The 19401-nt window shown below is 46.0% G+C and overlaps 1 protein-coding gene and 1 non-coding gene across 13 annotated transcripts in view; one reads left to right on the top strand and one right to left on the bottom strand.

Moving 5' to 3' along the window:
• Positions 1 to 19401, top strand: part of NCKAP1L (NCK associated protein 1 like) — a 102392-nt gene that overhangs the window by 24944 nt on the left and 58047 nt on the right. For all 12 annotated transcript variants that reach the window (XM_053291310.1, XM_053291313.1, XM_053291305.1 and 9 more), the window contains 9 exons: positions 1514 to 1570; positions 5053 to 5195; positions 6748 to 6838; positions 9495 to 9632; positions 10229 to 10277; positions 11523 to 11679; positions 14249 to 14305; positions 16505 to 16601; positions 17796 to 17905. In XM_053291310.1, coding sequence (XP_053147285.1) covers positions 1514 to 1570; positions 5053 to 5195; positions 6748 to 6838; positions 9495 to 9632; positions 10229 to 10277; positions 11523 to 11679; positions 14249 to 14305; positions 16505 to 16601; positions 17796 to 17905 — 899 coding nt within the window. The remainder of the gene's footprint in view (positions 1 to 1513; positions 1571 to 5052; positions 5196 to 6747; positions 6839 to 9494; positions 9633 to 10228; positions 10278 to 11522; positions 11680 to 14248; positions 14306 to 16504; positions 16602 to 17795; positions 17906 to 19401) is intronic.
• Positions 12899 to 12970, bottom strand: TRNAG-UCC (transfer RNA glycine (anticodon UCC)). The gene has a single exon. It is a non-coding gene; the product is annotated as a tRNA-Gly (tRNA).

Genomic DNA, 19401 nt, shown 5'->3' with positions numbered 1-19401 from the left:
TCGGTCTCCGCAGCCCCAAACCAGCTCTTTCGTGTATCTGCAGTTGGGTCATAGGAACCCACTTTCTTTAGTCGTGGGGCAAAAATAGGGTTTTCCCTCCCCACCTATCTGTGGTTCTTGAATGGCCAGAAATGATTTCTGACATTATTTCTTGCTGCCATTTTGTAGTGCTGAGCCATTTTGTGGTTCTTTTCTGCAAAACAAAACAAAAACCAACAACCCCTAAAAGAACAAAAATCTGAGGAATTGGAAGTTTGCGGGGCATTGTTGGAGAGCAAGGTACTGAGATTATTTCTGCTCCCTGCTGCTTTTTCTTGTGATTTTCAGCATACCAGTGTGCTTAGGATCCTAATCCCCCCCAATTCCAGTAGGGTTAAGGCTTATTTGTGGTTTTGTTATCTGCAGAAATAGGTGGGAACGGAACCTCCACGAATAAAGAGGGTCTCCTGTAAATGCATAATCCATACACCTGTTTTCTCAGGCTTTTAATTAATTTTAATTGGTTTTATGTCATAATTGTCTTAATCATTTTATACTGTTTTTATATGTCAGGGTATAGATAGATAGATTAGATAACACCTCAAACGTACCATAAATTACTTTATTTCAAAAGCTAACTAATGAACTGTACTGATGTTGCCTGAGGCTTCCCAGTGTCATAATGACAGACCTGGGATATTATACCATGCCCCAGCTGAATATTCTTAATAATATTAGGAAATGAAGTCTCAATAAACAGGTTTTTAAAAAGGTGGAGGTATCTTCCTTCTGACTTCAGTGTAAAACCTGTTTGGAATAAAATGGAATATAGGTTCAGTTATACCAAAATAGAATGAAAATGAGAAAATAGTAACATTTGTGTACAAAGGAATTTGCTAAAGAAGCAAAGATAGCTGCCATATAAATAATCTTGACACATTTGTGCCTGATAGGAAAGCCAGCATCTCGGGAGCTGAAGGAACCATTTTTTAAAAAAGAAAGATGAAGTGTTCATTTCTGTCTTAATGCTACATGGTGTTTACAGTTGAATATATAAGCAGGTAGATCTTTAATGTCCAAGGACAGAAACAAGAACATTTGTCAGTGTTATCGAAGCTGTCTTATCAAAGACTCAGCTCTGATTCATACATCCTTTTTTAAAAAGAAAAATCCTGTTTCATTCTGGATTGATTTTTGTGTGTGTGGCCAACCTCTTTCTAACTAGCCTAGGATGACTGGTCAGCCTAACAGAGTTACTGTGGAGAAGCAGGGATTGTTGTGGGAACAATGAAGGGGGAAGTGATGAGGGGAGAGCTGTGAAGAAGTGAATGGGGGCGCAGTGTATATGCCTCATAGTTCTTTAGCCAATCCTGCTCAATAATGTACTTTAGCCTGATGCTTAATCCAGCCCTGATTGTGGTGGGCACTTCCCAGGCAGGGGATCTAGGGGCCTGAGTGCTAGTTGCCATGAAACACACAGTGGTGATGTGGAAAGTTATAACAGTTTTGTTCTATTCTCACTTTCCCCTCCTAGGACCATGTATATGAACTGTTGAACACCATTGATGCCTGCCAGTGCTACTTTGACATTGTGAGTGTCATCTGAATAAAGTGTGGATATTAACTTTTGGTTGTTAAAGACACATGGCTGTTTTTTAGTAGACTGTGGACAGTTTGCCTGAATCTCTGAGGATGTAAACTGTGGACATCGCAGTATGGTTTTGTTCTGATGCTGGGCCATCAGCAGCCTGGAGAGGCAGCAGGATGGGAAGCCGCGGTTGCCAGGGCCTGGGCAGGATCCCGCAGGCTGAAGCCAAGTATAGCAGACCATGTCAAGACCATTGTCCAAGCAAAGCCTTAACCTGACCCAAATGTTTTCATAATCTGGTCAGGTTGGGGGAAACCAATGGGATGCCTGAGTATGTGGAGTCATTCCAGAACCTGGGCAGAGGTCATAGCTCTGGGAACTCTTTTCTCTGCATCTCTGACTGGCTTCCCGCAAGCGGTAGCTGAACAACAATGCAGAGGTTCCTGGTGCTAGCCTTGCTGGCTCCTGACAGGTCTAGAGTAAAGTAAAATGGATGTTGTATTGTGGGGATTCATAGGTATTAGACTCATTCACACAATGATTACTAGGGTGGGACAAATGCCCTACCCCAGTTCAGGAGCTCTGCACACTCCCATTTTGTGATTGTTTCCTTTTGGAAAAGCAAGGTTGGAGGAGGAGGAAGGGATCATCTGGGAAAGAGGAGTTGATCAGAGGGTGTCTTTCTCCTACCTTGATAAGGTGTTGGGTAGGAACATAGGAAGCTGCCATATATTGTGTCATACCATTGATCTATCTAGCTCAGTATTGTCTACACCAGGGATTCTCAAACTTGGGTTCTCAGGTGTTATTGGACTTCAACTCCCATAATCCCCAACCAAAGGCCACTGAGGCTGGGGATTATGGGAGTTGAAGTCCAATAACACCTGAGGACCCAAGTTTGAGAATCCCTGGTCTACACAGACTGGCAGTGGCTTCTCCAGGGTTGCAGGCAGGAGTCTCTCTCAGCCCTATCTTGGAGAAACCAGTGAGGGAACTTGGAACCTAGATGCTCTTCCCAAAGCAGCTCCATCCCCTGAGAGGAATATATCTTACAGTGCTCACATGTAGTCTCCCATTCAAATGCAACCAGGGCGGGCCCTGCTTAGCTAAGGGGACAAGTCATGCTTGCTACCACAAGACCAGCTCTCTTCTCCTCATGTGCAGAACATTTCACTGTCAATGTTTTGACTCAAAATGGGCTGTTTTGAGTGTTTCAAGAACACCCTTTAAATAAAGTGCCCTTTTCAAGCTCGGAGCAGAACAACCCTGTTCCAATTGAGACATTTCAATGTTTCGAGCGCCATTTTGGAGGCCTCTTTCCCCCCTCGCTGATTGGTTTTCTGGCACTGGCTTCCGATTGGCTTGTAATCTCCTTGGTTGGCTTGTTATCATACAAACCAAGTGTTGTCATGGGCAACTGTTCCCCCATTGTTGGGGGGGGCACACAAAAAGAGATAATTTCAAAACATATTCAAAGGATTTGGGAGGCAGAGATGTTGTGGTTTTCTTTTCTCAGCACTGAGTATAATACGCTGTGCTAATGCTGCTGTAACTATCTGGTTTTGCTGGATCTCAGATTGACAAAGGTAGGACTTGGGTGCTTGCCTTCAGTGAGTTGTGGCTTGTTTTGTTTGTGAGACAGTGTTGTGGTGAGGAATGGATAGTGGCAGCTCTCTCTGTGTGTATGTAATATTTATTGGTCATTGCTGTGATGAGCTCCATAACTGGCATTGAGACTAATTTGTGCTTCACTCACTACTCTGGTCTGCTCTGCAATCTGCATTGCAAGGTGTTGAACTCAGTCAAAATGTGGCTAGTTGCGTTGAGCATATGGCTGGGCTTGCTGCTAAGGGTGCTGCTGCGGCAACTGTTGCAATGGTAGGAATGTAAGAAGTCATTAAAAATTGTGTGTGAGAGTGCAGTTTGTGCCAATGATGTTACTGCAGCACAGGCACTGTGGCTGGCAGTGGATTCTGGGTCAGTGATTCTTTTCTGGCCATTTTTGGACTATGTTAGTAATGTGTGTTCTGTGTTGGGAGGGACAGATTCCCTTTTACCATGTGCTTCTGTAGTGTTTTTCCAGGCAGGGTTGCAAAACTTGTGTGTGCAACTTGTTCCAGCCATAGGAAACAATGGGAAGACCCAAAACACTTCATTGTTCCCCATGAGTAGCTCCTAGGGACACCAAAGTGGGTTGCGTGGTAGGGCATTATGAGTGTTACCTACCACCCAAACCACAAAAGAAATGAGCAAGTGGGAGAGTTTTAACACATTTTTAACCTCCGCCCCCCCACACTCTTATGGGATCCTGTTTCAAGCTTGAAACAGAATGCAAAATCCGTTTCATGCACTCCCTAATGCTGGGCATGACAGCTGGGTAGGAAGGTACCCTCTTCCCTCTTTCCCAGACGATCACTTCCTCCCCCTCCAACCTTGCTTTTTCAAAGCACACAATCGCAAAACATTGGAAGCATGCACGAAGGTAGGGAGTTTGTCCTGCACTAGTAATCATTGTGTGAACGAGCTTATAAGCTAACCTTTTTGCATGTCAGAATGTGTACCTGAACTGTAGGTAGGATCAGCTCACACCCAAATGGCCAAGAACTGCACCTTGTTTCCATAGATTTATAGAACTATGAGAGTTGGTCAGATCCCAGTGGATTATCTAGTCCTTAAAAAAAAATCCTTTCAGGAAAGGAGATTCCATTCTATGACCTCTTAAGGCCTATTACAGTGCTAACCTAACTCTAGTGTGGGAGCTTTTCCTGCCACAAACTGAAATCTGCCTTCTTGTTGTTTACACTACATTTCCTCCCAGTTGTATCTTCACTGGAAAAATCAAACAATGGTTCCCCTTCTTCCTTCTGGCATATTTTCAAGTATTTTGAATCTGTTTGCCTTCATAAACACCAGTCCACAACTAGACTTTTCATGGCCCAGATCCATAGAAGGAACTGCATTCTCCCCCAAAGGAGCATTTTCCTCATCCACAAAAGGTCAGATCCCATCTGTTCTGAAATCTCCATTATAATTGTACGTTACATTCAATTTCTGATCAGTTATGGGTCAGTTGCCTATGGAAGATGCTGTTGAGTGTGCATTGTTTTCCCCTAACATCTGACCCATTTTTTTTCCTTTTTGCAATGGCTCAGTTCAAATGACCTTTCAAAACCATGGTTTGGAATTGTGGATGAGTGGCAGCCTTGCACACTTTCTTCTCCTCCCCTCTTGCAAGTAGCTTAGCTCTCTGTTTCTAGCTTAAATGCCAGTCATAGTTTACCATGATGTCCAGATTGGCAAACTATGCTTAGCACTTATCTTTCAATCCAAAGCACTATTTGAAAATGCGGATAAGTAGGTTTCTCATTCTGGCTTGGAGAGCAAGCACTAACCATGGTTTGCAAATTTGGACACAACAGGAAACCATGGTTAGCACTAAACAAGCAATGGAGAAGGTCTAATGAGTTCTTTTTCTCCTTCCTCAGTATGTGAATTATGACTTCACCAAGAATTACTTGGACCTGATTGTCACCTATGCATCAGTCATCTTACTCCTTTCCCGTATTGATGATCGCAAAGCCCTGATTGGCCTTTACCACTGTGCCCATGAGATGACCCATGGAACCAGGTCAGGGTCCATCTTGTCTACTCCCTAGCCCTAAGACTTCATTTGATAGCTAAAGCATCCCTTGTCTGGTCTTTTATTGAGTTACTGCAGGTGCCGCCTCCCTCAGCACCCTTTAAATTACTAAGTGTCATTTTCCTAGCAATAAAGCGCTGTGTTTTGTGTCCCTGAGAAAATGCAGTTTTTCTCCAATTAACACAACTGTGTTAACTCATTTACCTGGGAGTAAGTCCCATTAATAGGATTTACTACTGAGTAGACATGCATAGGAATGTTACTTTGAAATACCATGTAGAATGTTGTGTTATTTGAATGTCACAGGCAACCATGAAGTTGCTGGTGATGGTGAACAGCGCATTCTACACTGCCAGGTCTTTGTTCTTTTGAGAGCCTTTAATAAAAGGGTTGTTTGTTTTTGCAAATGTTCTGGAAGTTGAGCACTCCATGCTGTCCTGCTCCACCAATTACATTTAGGTAGTAGCCTCTTGCTTTGTAGGAGTGAAACCCCTGGCAGTTAGGTAACCTCCCTTGCCACAGTAATCTACTGCCATGCTGTGAATTGTTTCTCTCCCCCCACATTCCACCCTAGTTCTAAGTTGTGTGCTCTCCTTCTCCAGTGCTGGTGTACACATCTACACTTTCCTTAGAAAGAAACAATCAAAAGGCCCAATCTCCCCTACAGCATGGTTACCCTTTCAGAAGCAGAGGTACCTGTTTGAGGGGCAAAATATTGCTCTGCTAATGCTGGGCACTGTAGAATCCAAGGGAAAGAGTTGTGGTATGCAAGGGCAAGGCAGTGGAATCGAATCAGGAATATTAATAGTTGAAGGAAATAAGTATTATGTACAAAGAGGCAAGTGCAGACTGCTTTTCTGTGCTCTTGCTGCTGGCTGTTTGTTAGCCCTGCCTCTGCTCCAGGACTGGAATACAAGTAACTAAAGTCCCACTCAAAAGCTGCCCTGGATCAAGGAAGATTAACCCAAAACACCACAGGACTGTTGTTTGTTTCATTTCATTTATATGCCACCCATCCAAAAATGGCAAAGGGCAGTTCACAATCCCAAATAAGCCATGGAAAATATTAACATAACACTAATTTAAAATCCTTAAAAACCACTTAATTATTATTAAAAGCTCTGTTGGAAAAGTAGATCTCTTGAAAGCCTCCCAGGATGATCAACCTCATATTCCTAGGAGGGTATTCTACTACCTAGGGGCCACTATTGAGAAGGCCCAGTCCCAAGTTGCCACCAGATGAATAGATGGCATCTGGAGATTTCCTGATGATCTTAATGACAGCGGGGATCTTGCAAAGAAAGGTGGTTTCTCAGGCAATGGGCTAGTATCATTTTAATGCTAAGCAAAATTATCCGTATTTTTGTTGTTATCTGAAAAGGTCCAGTAGAGTTTTGAAAGGTCCAGAGTTCAGAGTTTTCAGCATTATCTTTAGAGGCTTCTGACCATGTCTTTCCATGAAATGGGTGGGTGCTGTCAGGGAGGAAGGAGGGCTCCTGTGTGACAAATGACTCTTGACTCATTGCCCATCTGGCTACAGTGATTCCAGCTTCCCTCGGTTGGCTCATATGATCCTGGAGTATGAGAATCCCTTGCGCAAGCTCATGGAGGAGTTTGGACCCCACACCAAGGTGAGTTGCTGCTGAGACCTGCTCAAGCAAGCTAGGTACAGGAGCTGACCTTGTAGGGCTGTTGGGTTGTAGATCTGGCACTTGTGTTGCTGTGATTTATCACATGGTCTCGTGATGTGTCAGGTTGTACCTGGAGTAATGCAGCTTTCTATCCATCTGGTTGCACAAACATCTTGTGTAGTGCATTGAACTTGTGCCTCTGGTTGCCCACACTATGAGGCTGTTCTCACACGCTCCCTGACCCAGGCTGGGGAAGCCCAACCTGGCTTAGGCTGCGTGTGAGGACCGCCAGGATTGGGCCTGATCCTGACAGGGCAGCATCGCCTAGCCCAGCTTTTCAACCTGGCTCTTAGCTGGGGTTAAAGGCCCGAGTGAGCCCTTAACCCAGGCTCCAGGATTGTATGTTCACTGGGGCTACGTTCAGCCCCAGTGGACACCGAGATGAGTGCCTAGAGTGCCTGTCTCCTGGGGGAATCCACAAAGCACTGTGCATGTTGCGCAGTGTACTGTGGGCTATCTGGAGGCCGGGACATGTCGTCCCAGCCACCAGAGCTCTATACTGCACCATGCTGCACCACAATGGGAGCATCACACTCCCAGCAAAATTCAAGCATTTATCTAGTGGGGAAGGTGAGTTGAACCAGCCTTCCACACCATCCTGCCCAGTTGTGTGAATGGCCCCTGTGCCTTAGCTAAATGATCTTGTCTTTCAGGCCAGAGCATCTTTTGGGATCACAGCTCTTGCTTGCAAGGGTTACTTATGTGCTGTATTTACTGTTTGTGTGGGGCCAACTTGTGGCACTTCATTGGGAGATGGCACTGGAGACAAAGGACTTGTTCAGAGGACAACTTCCCATTTTTAAATTAGCTGATTACATTTTCCGTCCCATCTTTTCTCCAAGAAGCTCAGACTACATTGTTTCCCTCTTTTACCCTCACAACAACTCCGTGAAATAGGTTATCTCCATAAGCTTTGGAGCTGAGTGGTGGTGATGCCCCCATTCTGTTTGTCCAGCACTCAAACCATGGCACTACGTGGGCCTCAGTTTGGTACCAGAAGCCAGCAAAGTAGATACTTCTAACCTTCTCAAACTAGGAACTATTGCCTGTTGCCTCCAGAGTAGAGTTGAGATTGGAGGGAGCAAAGTTTCCATCCTCTTGCTTTGAGTGACCTCGTACACTGAGGGATCCCATATGTAGTAAGAGCAGGGTGAATGCCTAAGCCTGTGCTGCAGACATGGCTTAGCAGGTGCCACCTCAGTACATTATTAGAGGGAAGTGCTTCCAACCAGGTCAAGCCAGTGAAAAGTTATGCAGTATCTTGCCTAATTCTTGAACTGTAATTTTCTATTTTCCTGGGTGGAAGTGCACAGTATGAGGGATTACATGGGATTCCCAACTTCCTGTGGCAAATGCAAGAGGTGGGGAATTACTTGCAGAGGAGAGCTGGTGGGCAACCAGGGGGTGCCTATATTCTACTGCTCATATTCCCGTGCAATGTTCCCACCCCGGGCTGATTTTCATCATTTTTCCTCTGGCAGGTTCCAAAACAGGAAGTAACAAGTTGCTTTTTCACACAGGGCTTTTAGCTTGCATCTCCTCCGGAATGGGGGTGTGCGTTCACATATCGACCAGATTTACCCTGAAGGCCCTGCAAGCACTTCACACACAAATCGGGTTTTTCATTGTGCTTTAGAGTGTCGTCCTATTTATATCCAGGGTAAAAAAAATCCACTATTTGTGTCCGGTTTTTGGGGACAACCGAGTTTGCAGTAAAGCCTCCCAGTAAACTCGCAGTAAAGCCTGCTGTGTGTAAAAGTCCCAGGAGGCTGGAGCATCTTCATGAGGAAAAACTACTATGTCTGGGGCTTTTTTAGTTCAGGAAGAAAGACGACATAAGGAGAGGTGGATGAGACATCAAATTATGCATGGCCTGGAGAAAATGGATAGAGAGACATTTTTCTCCTTCTCCCACAACACCAGTGCAATTCAGTAGATTTACTGCATCCAGTGGACCAGAAATAAAAATAAAACACACCATCATAGTTGCGACACAAGATATGGCACTGGAATGCCAACAATACAGTACTTCCATACAGAATATCGCATGACCCGAAATAACCCATACTCCCTTCCATCATCCTTGGTTCGCAAGTTGCTTCCTTGTTCTCACAATGCTAAAACCACCACAGGTCATCCAAAGAAACTGATTGGCAAGGATGGGCAAAAGGAAGTACTTCTTTACCGCATGCAAAACTTTAATGATGGAATTCTGTGCCACAGGATGTTGTGATGGTTACTAGCTTAAATGGCTCTAGAGGGACTTGGACGAATTCCTGGAGGACAGGCATATCAATGGCTCATAGTCTTGCTGGCTGTATGCTACCCCCAGGTTCAGAGACCATGAGCCTCTGAATATCAGCTCTTGGGAAGTAATCTGGGAGAACGCGATTTGCCTTCATGTCCTGGCTGTGGTATTCCTAGGCGATTCAGATTGGCTGCTTTCATAGTAGCTGGACTAGATGGACCTTTTGGTCTGATCCAGTAGGGTCCTTCTTATGTTACAACTTATGCTGAATATCTTATGTTTGCTGAGGTGACACGTAGTTCCACTGCTTGTTGCCGCTTCCCATGGCTAACAGAGCTCTCTTGCCAGGCTGTGAGCAACGCACTCCTTTCGCTGCACTTCCTCTTTGCCCGCCGAAACCACTCCGCGGACCAGTGGCGAAGCGACCAGCTCTTCAGTCTGATCAGCAACCCTGCGGGGATGCTGGTGCCTGCCAATTCAGATACGGTGAGTGTGTGCAGGGAAACCTTCCCTGCCAAAACTTGGGCATACTGGAGGATCCCAAAGCTGCAGGCCGAGCAACAGTTACTTTGGGGCCCATGCCGAGAGAGAGAGAGAGAGAGAGAGAGTTCAGTGTTCCCTGTAATGCAGGCTCACTGGCCTGAGCAAAGGGAACAGATCTCGACTGGGAAGTGAGTGTTCTGCTCACATAGTCAAGTTCTAATTCTCTGGGCAGTTGGACTAGCACACGGGTTCCCAACCTGTGACACTCCAGATGTTGCTGAACTACCATCCTGCCCAGCCATAATAAATTGTAGCTGGGGATGATGGGCGCTGTAGTTCAGCAACATCTGGAAAACCACAGGTTGGCAACCCCTGGACTAGAGTATGAACAATGGCAGACTATGATCTGCTTGCTCCACCAAATGATACACACACGGAGCAAAGCCGTTGCTCCTTGCAACTTTGCTCAGGAAAGGTGGTTGCACAAAAAGCTGGGGGCTGGGGTGGCAGGTGGGCAGAAGCATTGAGCTCCTGGGAAGGGAGAGGATGAGCTTGGATCTCCTTAGGTAGAAAACCATGTTCTGCGGTTTCCTCCCCAGATGGCCTGTGAATACCTTTCCCTGGAGATTCTTGAGCGATGGATTTTGAGTAAGTCGCCTTATCTTTTGCCATGCCAGTTTGATGCTGTCAGGCTAGAGAGGACGGTGGCTGGATCATTAGCCTGGAAGTCTGGCTCAGTCAGCAGGAATGTAGCACTCCTATCTAGCTAGTCTGTCTCCAGATTTGTCCCCTTTCCCACAGCCTAAAGCGAATGAGAAGGTTTGAGGGCACAGGCAGAACTATGAATTGAGTGTGTAAAAAATAACAACAACCCCCCCTTTTTTTGCACCAAGGTGGTTCAATTCTACACCAAGGCATTTTGTGACATATATGCTTATTTTGCAAAATTTATTCTGCTGCTTCATGCAGGGCGGGGCTAGCTGCTCTCCAGAGTTAAGGATTTCATACTCTACAATGCACAAGGGTTTCTGAGATTTCAACAGGCATTGCCCATCCGCTTTCTAGCCTGTCAGTCATAAGGGCTAGAAACTTGAATGTTGTTTGCCCAGAACTGTAGTCTGCATTATCTGACTGTCCGCAGACTGCATCATCAGCACTAGTCTGATACAGTGAAAACAAGGAATCTGGTGGCACCTTAAAGACTAGCAGGTTTGTTGTAGCATATGTTTTTGAGGGTCAAGGCTCACTTTACCATATGCATGAAGATGCTTAGCTTTTAAAAAAGAACTAAGCTTTGCCCCATGGCTAGCTGGAGAGGAGGCTGGGCCAAGTGGAGCAGAGAAGTGGAGGTGTAGGGCTGCTGAAGTTTTGTAGGGCCAGTTTTCATGACCTGAGCAATGTCATAGAAAGGGAAACTGGAGATCCTGGTGGCACACATACTACCTTCAATAGTGTTGTGGGAACCTGGGGGAAATTGATGATCTCCATGCTGCCACCCCGATATTTAACTGATATCGACAGCCAGAGTTCAAAATCCCAGATTAACCATCTCTGTTAAATCTTGGATTGATGTGCAACCTAAGATTGCAGATTTCCCCTGGATTCTCAGGACACACTCCACTGGGATCTCCAGCTCTCCTTTACCCGACATCACTCTGACTGTGAGAACTGGCCCATAAGGACAGGTGCCTTCTCCAGGTGAAGAGCCGATGACTCTTCTTGCTTTGGCCTGGAAGCTCTTGTGAGACAGAGCTTTTCCTCAAACATTTGGCCTTTTTCATGCTGGGTATATCTAATTCAGATGACTGAGCCAACTCCTGTCCTTCCTTGAAGACCAGAAACTTCTCCCACACTTTCCTCCTCCTATCACTGACCATCTTTCTTCTGCTGCAGTTGGGTTCCTCCTGTGCCACAGCTGCCTGGGCTCTGTACAGAGTTGCCTGGACCTGTGGCGGGGAGCTCTCCGTGGCTCACTGTACATCACTCTTGTACGCGAAGAAGTGCTTTCTATTCACAAGGTGACTGAGGAGGCCTTCAGCAGCCTCAAAGGGTAAGTAGCATGTAGGGGAGAGCTCTGGCCCCATAGGGTAACTGCGCTACATGGGTTCAAATATCTCCCCTCATCCACTGGAGAAAGAGAACTCCTAGTGAACAGAGGTGAATTGTTTCTGCCCATGTAACAGCTGTGAAGAGGAGGCCAGTTTTGGCAGTGAGAAAAAACTGAATCTGCTGAAATCCCCTCTTTCATACAAATGCTAAAGTACAGGAGCTCCTTTGCATGTACAGGTGAAACTCGGAAAATTAGAATATCGTGCAAAAGTCCATTAATTTCAGTAATGCAAATTAAAAGGTGAAACTGATATATGAGACAGATGCATTACATGCAAAGCGAGATAAGTCAAGCCTTAATTTGTTATAATTGTGATGATCATGGCGTACAGCTCATGAAAACCCCAAATCCACAATCCCAGAAAATTAGAATATTACATGGAACCAAGAAGACAAGGATTGAAGAATAGAACAATATCGGACCTCTGAAAAGTATACAGTGTACTGTGCTTGATTGGCCAGCAAACTCGCCTGACCTGACCCCATAGAGAATCTATGGGGCATTGCCAAGAGAAGGATGAGAGACATGAGACCAAACAATGCAGAAGAGCTGAAGGCCGCTAATGAAGCATCCTGGTCTTCCATAATACCTCATCAGTGCCACAGGCTGATAGCATCCATGCCACGCCGCATTGAGGCAGTAATTGCTGCAAAAGGGTCCCAAACCAAGTACTGAATACATATGCATGCTTATACTTTTCAGAGGTCCAATATTGTTCTATTCTACAATCCTTGTCTTCTTGGTTCCATGTAATATTCTAATTTTCTGGGATTGTGGATTTGGGGTTTTCATGAGCTGTACGCCATGATCATCACAATTATAACAAATTAAGGCTTGACTTATCTCGCTTTGCATGTAATGCATCTGTCTCATATATCAGTTTCACCTTTTAATTTGCATTACTGAAATTAATGGACTTTTGCACGATATTCTAATTTTCTGAGTTTCACCTGTACATAGGAAGCTCCCTTATACTGAGTCAGACCATTGGTCGGTCTACCTCAATGTCGTCTGCATTGACTAGCAGCAGCTCTCCAGAGTTTCAGACTGATATACCTTCTAGGCCAACAAGCCAAACTCAGTATCTCTGAGTGAACCAACAAAAAAGTATCAATTGTGTATCAATTTGGTGCATCGATTTTCGGTATATCAATTTTGGTGTGCTGGCCGGGAATCGAACCCGGGTCAACTGCTTGGAAGGCAGCTATGCTAACCACTATGCCACCAACGCAAATTGATATACCAAAAATCCGGTTCTTTGTCTGGGTGGTATCGGCGCCAAATTGATGCACACACAGGGAAAAGTGTAAAGAGTTTACTTCTGCAGCAAGTAGGCAAGCTCGGGGCAATCCCAAATGGAGTTGTAAGAAACTATTTATACATTCTAAAGTTCTTTGTTCTACATATCTATGACATAGCAATATATTGAAAGAAGACAGTTTAACAATTATATACGTAGTAGATCAATCTCCATCAGCATCAAACAACAAGCAACTGACAACAGCATTGACATAAGGCGGTTTTAAGTATTGGTTAACTTCTCAGATTACTGTTTCCTTTCTGCAGTCTTCTTGCAGCAATTTTTATTACAATTTTATGGTGTCAGAGCCTTTGTTATCTCCAAGGCCAATGCCTGGAGGGGGTGTGAAGACAGGCAACTGAGAAATGTTTCTGCATTCTAAAGGTCAGGAAATTACTATGAGGGAGACATCTGGTGAGGGGCCCCAGCAAGAGCTTCTAGAAGCGACTAGAAGCCAGGGGAAAGGCTCAAAGATGGCTGCACTTTGGTTCACTCAGAGATACTGAGTTTGGCTTGTTGGCCTAGGGGGTATATCAAGGCAAAGGTCTCTCCCAGTGCTACCTGGAGATGCTAAGGAGTGAACCTGGGACCTTCTGCATGCAAGCAGATGCTCTTCCTGAGCTATGGCCCCATCCCCTAAGGGGAATGTCTTACAACACTCGCATGTAGTCACCCATCCAAATGCAAATACATGGAGTTAACCCCTTTTTTACTGGATTTCCTTCGTGTATGCCAAGGTCGGGTGTCAGTCACCCGACTGCGGAAACCGTGGATGGTGAGTCTGCGAATACGGGGGTCCTGCTGTAATGTTCTAGAGGCAGGGGCAGCTTGGGGCACTGTGGCATCTGAAGCAAGACACCTCATGCTGCCTTGCCCCACAATCCTAGTGAGGCCCAGCCCTCTCTTAACGCTGATCCTTACAAGCTTTCCAAGTGGTGCCAGGGCCAGGAGGAGGAGAGTTGCCAGCAGCCTCTCCTTGGGCTTCTTGCAAGATGTGTGAAGAGAGGTGCTCCTTGCACAACTCACAAGGGTCAGATTGGCCCCAAAGAGCAGCTCTTATAGCCAGGGCAGTGGACATCTTGCCACCCCCCCCAAATCAGCTGCTTGAGGTGTCCGCCTTACCTTGCCTCATGAAAGGAGCACACCTGTATGGAGAGGGTGGACTGTGGCTGGGTCTGAGTCTGAGTCTCTCTCGCTTTCTCTCTGCAGCTATGGAAAACGTGTAGCTGATATCAAAGAATGTAAAGAGTATGCTCTGACACATAGGTATGAATGCCCCTCCCCTTCCCTGTGCATGGCCCTGTCTGCCCCGCACTTCTATTGCCCTGCTTTATCTGCCCCAGGTTACCTGTGATTTACCTGCCAGCCAGGTAAACAGACCTGCTATGCTTAATACTCTGCCTCACCTGCCTCAACAGCTTCTCTGATGTATGTGCTCTCCAGCTCCATGGGACCTATGTCCTCCTCGTCCCCATTTCTTGACCCATGTAACTCTTGTTACTAAAGGTACCACCTTGGACTCTTTGCATCTTTAGTTGAAGAGAGAGAGAAGGCAGCCACAGGGTTCCCTGTAACAGGGATTCCCAGATGTTGTTGACTACTCCTCCCATCATCCCCGGCTACAATGGCCTTTGGCTGGGTGTTATCAACTACATCTGGGAGTCCCTGTTACAAGGAATGCTGACCGCACCTCCTCCTGCCCGTTCCTTCTGTGCTCCTGTTATCCATCCTTCTCCTTCACCTGCTGTGCGGCACATCTGGAGACCTATTCACCTTAGCATCTGAAGGAGAGGGCGGACAGCAGGACTGCAAAGAGAATGGGCAGGAGGTGCTGTGACTGCCTTTTCTTCAGTTTCAACAGGAGATTTAAAAGGAGATTTCCCGTGGAAGAGGCGACAGCCCTGCTTTATTACTCAGTACCTCCTGAGCTCTGCTTTGCATGTCCATTTCTGTTTGCAGCATCTTCTGATGTTCCTTTGTACACAGATGCATCTTAAATAACTCCTCATCTACAAAACAGGCAAAGCAGACCTCAGGAGGTACAGGAGGTGCAACAACACACAGGCCCTCAGTAGCTTGTCAGGGAGGCCTAGGCAGGTGCTTCTCTGTCTGGTGTACTTTTATGGCATGGCAGGAAAAAAAGGGCACAGTAGGATGGCTGGCGTCTTCATAAGAACATAAGAACAGCCCTGCTGGATCAGGTCCAAGGCCCATCTAGTCCAGCATCCTGTTTCGCATAGTGGCCCACCAGATGCCGCTGGAAGCCACAGACAGGAGTTGAGGGTGTGCCCTCTCTCCTGCCATTACTCCCCTGCAACTGGTACTCAGAGGCATCCTGCCCTTGAGGCTGGAGGTGGCCCACAGCCCTCCGACTAGTAGCCATTGATAGACCTCTCCTCCATGAAGTCATCCAAACCCCTCTTAAAGCCATCCAGGTTGTTGGCTGTCACCACCTCCTGTGGCAGAGAGTTCCACAAGTGGATCACGTGTTGTGTGAAAAAGTACTTCCGTTTGTTGGTCCTAGACCTCCTGGCAATCAATTTCATGGAGTGACCCCTGGTTCTAGTGTTGTGTGAGAGGGAAAAGAATCTCTCTCTCCACTTTCTCCACACCATGCATGATTTTATAGACCTCTACATTGTATCCCCGCAGTCGTCTTTTTTCTAAACTAAAAAGCCCCAGGTGTTGTAGTCTTGCCTCATAAGAAAGGTGCTCTAGGCCCCTGATCATCTTGGGTGCCCTCTTCTGTACCTTCTTCAGTTCAACATGTCCTTTTTAAGATGTGGTGATCAGAATTGTACGCAGTACTCCAAGTGTGGTCGCACCATAGTTTTGTATAAGGGCATTATAATGTTAGCCGTTTTATTTTCAATCCCCTTTCTAATGATCCCTAGCATGGAATTGGCCTTTTTAACAGCTGCCGCACATTGAGTCGACACTTTCAACGAGCTGTCCACCACAACCCCAAGATCCCTCTCCTGGTCCGTCGCCGACAGCTCGGATCCCATCAGCATATACTTGAAGTTGGGGTTTTCGTCCCAATGTGCATCACTTTACACTTGCCAACATTGAACCACATTTGTGATTTTGTCGCCCACTCCCCCAGTTTGGAGAGATCCTTTTGGAGCTGCTCACAATCCGTTTTGGATTTCACTACCCGGAAGAGTTTTGTATCATCTGCAAATTTGGCCACCTCACTACTTACCCCGGCTTCTAGATCATTTATGAATAAATTAAAAAGCACCGTTCCCAGTACAGATCCCTGGGGGACCCCACTTCTTACTTCCCTCCATTGTGAAAACTCTCCATTTATACCTACCCTCTATTTCCTGTCTTTCAACCAGTTAGCAATCCACACATGTACTTGTCCCCTTATCCCATGACTGCTATGTTTCCTCAGGAGTCTTTGATGAGGAACTTTGTCAAAAGCTTATGTGTTGAACCTCCTGGTTGGTGTCTTGACAGTGGGCAGGTGCATCGGGGCCGGCGTAATTTCCTGAGGAATGCTGTGCGGGAGATGGAGGCCATCTTGGCCAATGAACCGGGTCTGCTGGGGCCAAAGGCAAGTATAGGAGGGAGATGTGATGGTGGGCAAGAGAGAAGAGCCAGAAATGCGCAACAGTACTGACTTGCATGTGTGATGAGTATGAGTTGTAGAAGTGGGCAGATGTGTTTGTGTGTGTGAGTGTAGATGGATGGGCCACAGAGCCCATATGTTAGAGCCCTCAGTTAGAGTGTGTTGGCCTAGATCGGAAGAAACACAGGTTCAAATCCCCATGCAGCCCTGAAGCTCACTGGAATGGCCTTGGTCTAGTCACTGTCTTTAAGCCTCTCTTACCTCGCTCACAGGGTTGTTGTGAGGATCAAACGGGGAGGTGGCTCTTTGAAGGAATGGTAGGATACACATGTAATGTGTGTGCATTTGTCTACATTTATGCAAGTGTGCATGGGAATATTAAGAGAAGTGTGAGGATGTGTCTGCTTACCCTGGCCTGTATGTATGTCCAGCTTTATATGAATGTGGTCCTGGTCACCTGTATGTATTCATTTACATTTGGCAATGTGCCAACCCATAGGGGCTCGGCGAAGCAGAGGTTCTAAAATTAGTGCATGGGGTCTCAACATCTTGGGAATCTCAGTTTTTAAAAACAAGCCGGTCACATGTTTATGTATCCTGGATGCAGAGAAACACCTTAAAAATGCATCTGGCCAGTCTTTCACTGAAGGATCCACATATGTGTGACAGCTGCAGACCCTTGCCTTTAAACAGTACTGCTCTGTTCCAATTATGTAAAATGGGAGGGGGTGGGAGGAGCAAAAGGGACACAACGTGTAGGAAACTAGAGGTATTTTGGGTACAGATTTATCTTGAGATATATATATGTGTTTCTCAGCTCTTTTGCCTTCTGTTTCCCTCACCTTTCCATATTTTTGGCCCGCAGTATTTCACCTGTTCTGTCATTCCTTTTCTCTGCAGTCATGAAGATAATTTCACAATATGGAAAAGCATGAACCAAAACAGTGTGCCTTTAACAGATTCCATTAATGTGCATAATAGAAAATAGTGTTAAAATAAAAATAGTGTTAGTTATATAATGCTGAATTCAAGGACGCCTTCCAGAAGAGTGGAGATTTTAGAAAGTTATCTGCAGTACTGTTTCCTTGAAACCTTTGGGGAAGGTGAATGGGCCATCTGATTGAAGGGGCGGGTAGCTAATATTTTGTCCTGAAGTCCTCTCTCCTTTCACCCCGGTAGGCTATTTATGTCTTCATGGCGTTGTCTTTGTGCCGTGATGAGGTAACCTGGCTATGCCGGCACAGTGAGCATGTCAGCAAGGGCAAGAACCCAGAGGAATTCACTGACAGGTACTGATGATGTGGGGCAGGCAGATTCCAAAGACAGGGGCAGGGGTTGGAGATGAGGTGAGGGGTTGCTGGCCAGCATGCTGAGCATAGATGTATTGGCCTTTCTGTTCTTGACCACAGACTGTAGGGTGACTGGGAGCAAAGGAGAGCAGAGCTTCTGTACTCTTGAGAGCTGCGGGGGGGGGGGAGGAGGGAAAACAGGTGCAGCTGCAGAAGAGGAGATTTATTCCTAAGCATTTTGATAATTTCTCTTTCTCAAGGAATATTTTCACTGGGCTGGTTTTGGAAAGAAAAATATCTCGCCCAGGTAGTCCAGTGACATTATCCCTTGAGAAAGAGAAGTTATTGAAATGTGGCGGAATGAACCTTCTCTTCTGCAGCTGCTCATGCTTTTGTTTTTGTGGTCATCTCCAATAACATTAACGCTCTGTATCTTTTTTTGGGATTTAAGTAGGTCCAGTTTTCCTTGCCCCTGCATGACAAGCTGCGTCTGCCAACATATCCTTCTGCATAACTATTAAAAGTAGCAGAAGCTTGACCTCCTATATATTTGGTCACTCTAACAAAGCATGGGGTTGTGAGGGAGCTAGAAAATCCTCTAGCCCTCACATTAATGCAGGAATATCCTCGTGCATCAGCCCTCACAATTCATACTGTGATAGGCAGACAATGGGATTGAACAAGGTGCACTGCAGGCAGATTTTTGCTGAGCAGAGAGCTTCAGGTGATTCAGGCAAGCGAACCAAGTCTTGCATTATGGTGGAAGGTAAAGGTCCTTTAAAGGTCACTACTAGCCAAAAGGGCTTGAGGCAAAAGGTCTTTCTCTTACATATCCTGGTGGTCAATTAGATCCTGAGCATGAAAATGAAACCACATTTCTCCAGGTCGATTGTCCAAAGGAGGCATGGGCGAGCAGGAGAGATGAGAGCTCTTCCTTCAGATTTGATTTTTGGTAGGCCTGGAGGTTTCATTCTTCCCCCATTGTCCCACAGTGCACTGCATATGGCACCAGGTACATCTTGTGCCCATCCACTTGTTGAATTAATTGACAGCACTGAGCACCAATGGGCAAGCCCTTCTTTCCCTCCCTGTGCTATTTGTTTTCTTTGACTCCCACCCTTAAGAGAACTTAAAGCAAGTTGCAAGCCCACATGCCCCCACTCTTCCTTTTTTGGTGCCTGCCCATTGGTCAAGGCAGGGCTTCCCAACCTTGGGATCCTAGATATTGCTGGACTACTCTCCCATTATACTTACCCCTGGGAATGATGGGAGTTGTAGTCCACCAACATCTGGGGGCCCAAGGCTGAGAACCCCTGGGCCAAGGAATATAGTTACCTTGAGTCCACTTGGGCAAACTTAAGCTGTTTTTGCTTGAATCCAGAATTTCTCTCTATGGTTCCTGTGTCCCTGCCTATGTAAGCATAGGCAGAGACATGGAAACTAATACTTCCGGAAAGGTCAGCTTTTCTACTATGGAGCTTGGAATTCTTAGCATT

Source organism: Hemicordylus capensis, chromosome 2, assembly GCF_027244095.1.
Source record: "Hemicordylus capensis ecotype Gifberg chromosome 2, rHemCap1.1.pri, whole genome shotgun sequence".
Classification (NCBI taxonomy): Eukaryota; Metazoa; Chordata; class Lepidosauria; order Squamata; family Cordylidae; genus Hemicordylus; species Hemicordylus capensis.
The sequence above is the reverse complement of the archived record's forward strand: the minus strand, read 5'-3'. Positions and strand labels throughout refer to the sequence as shown.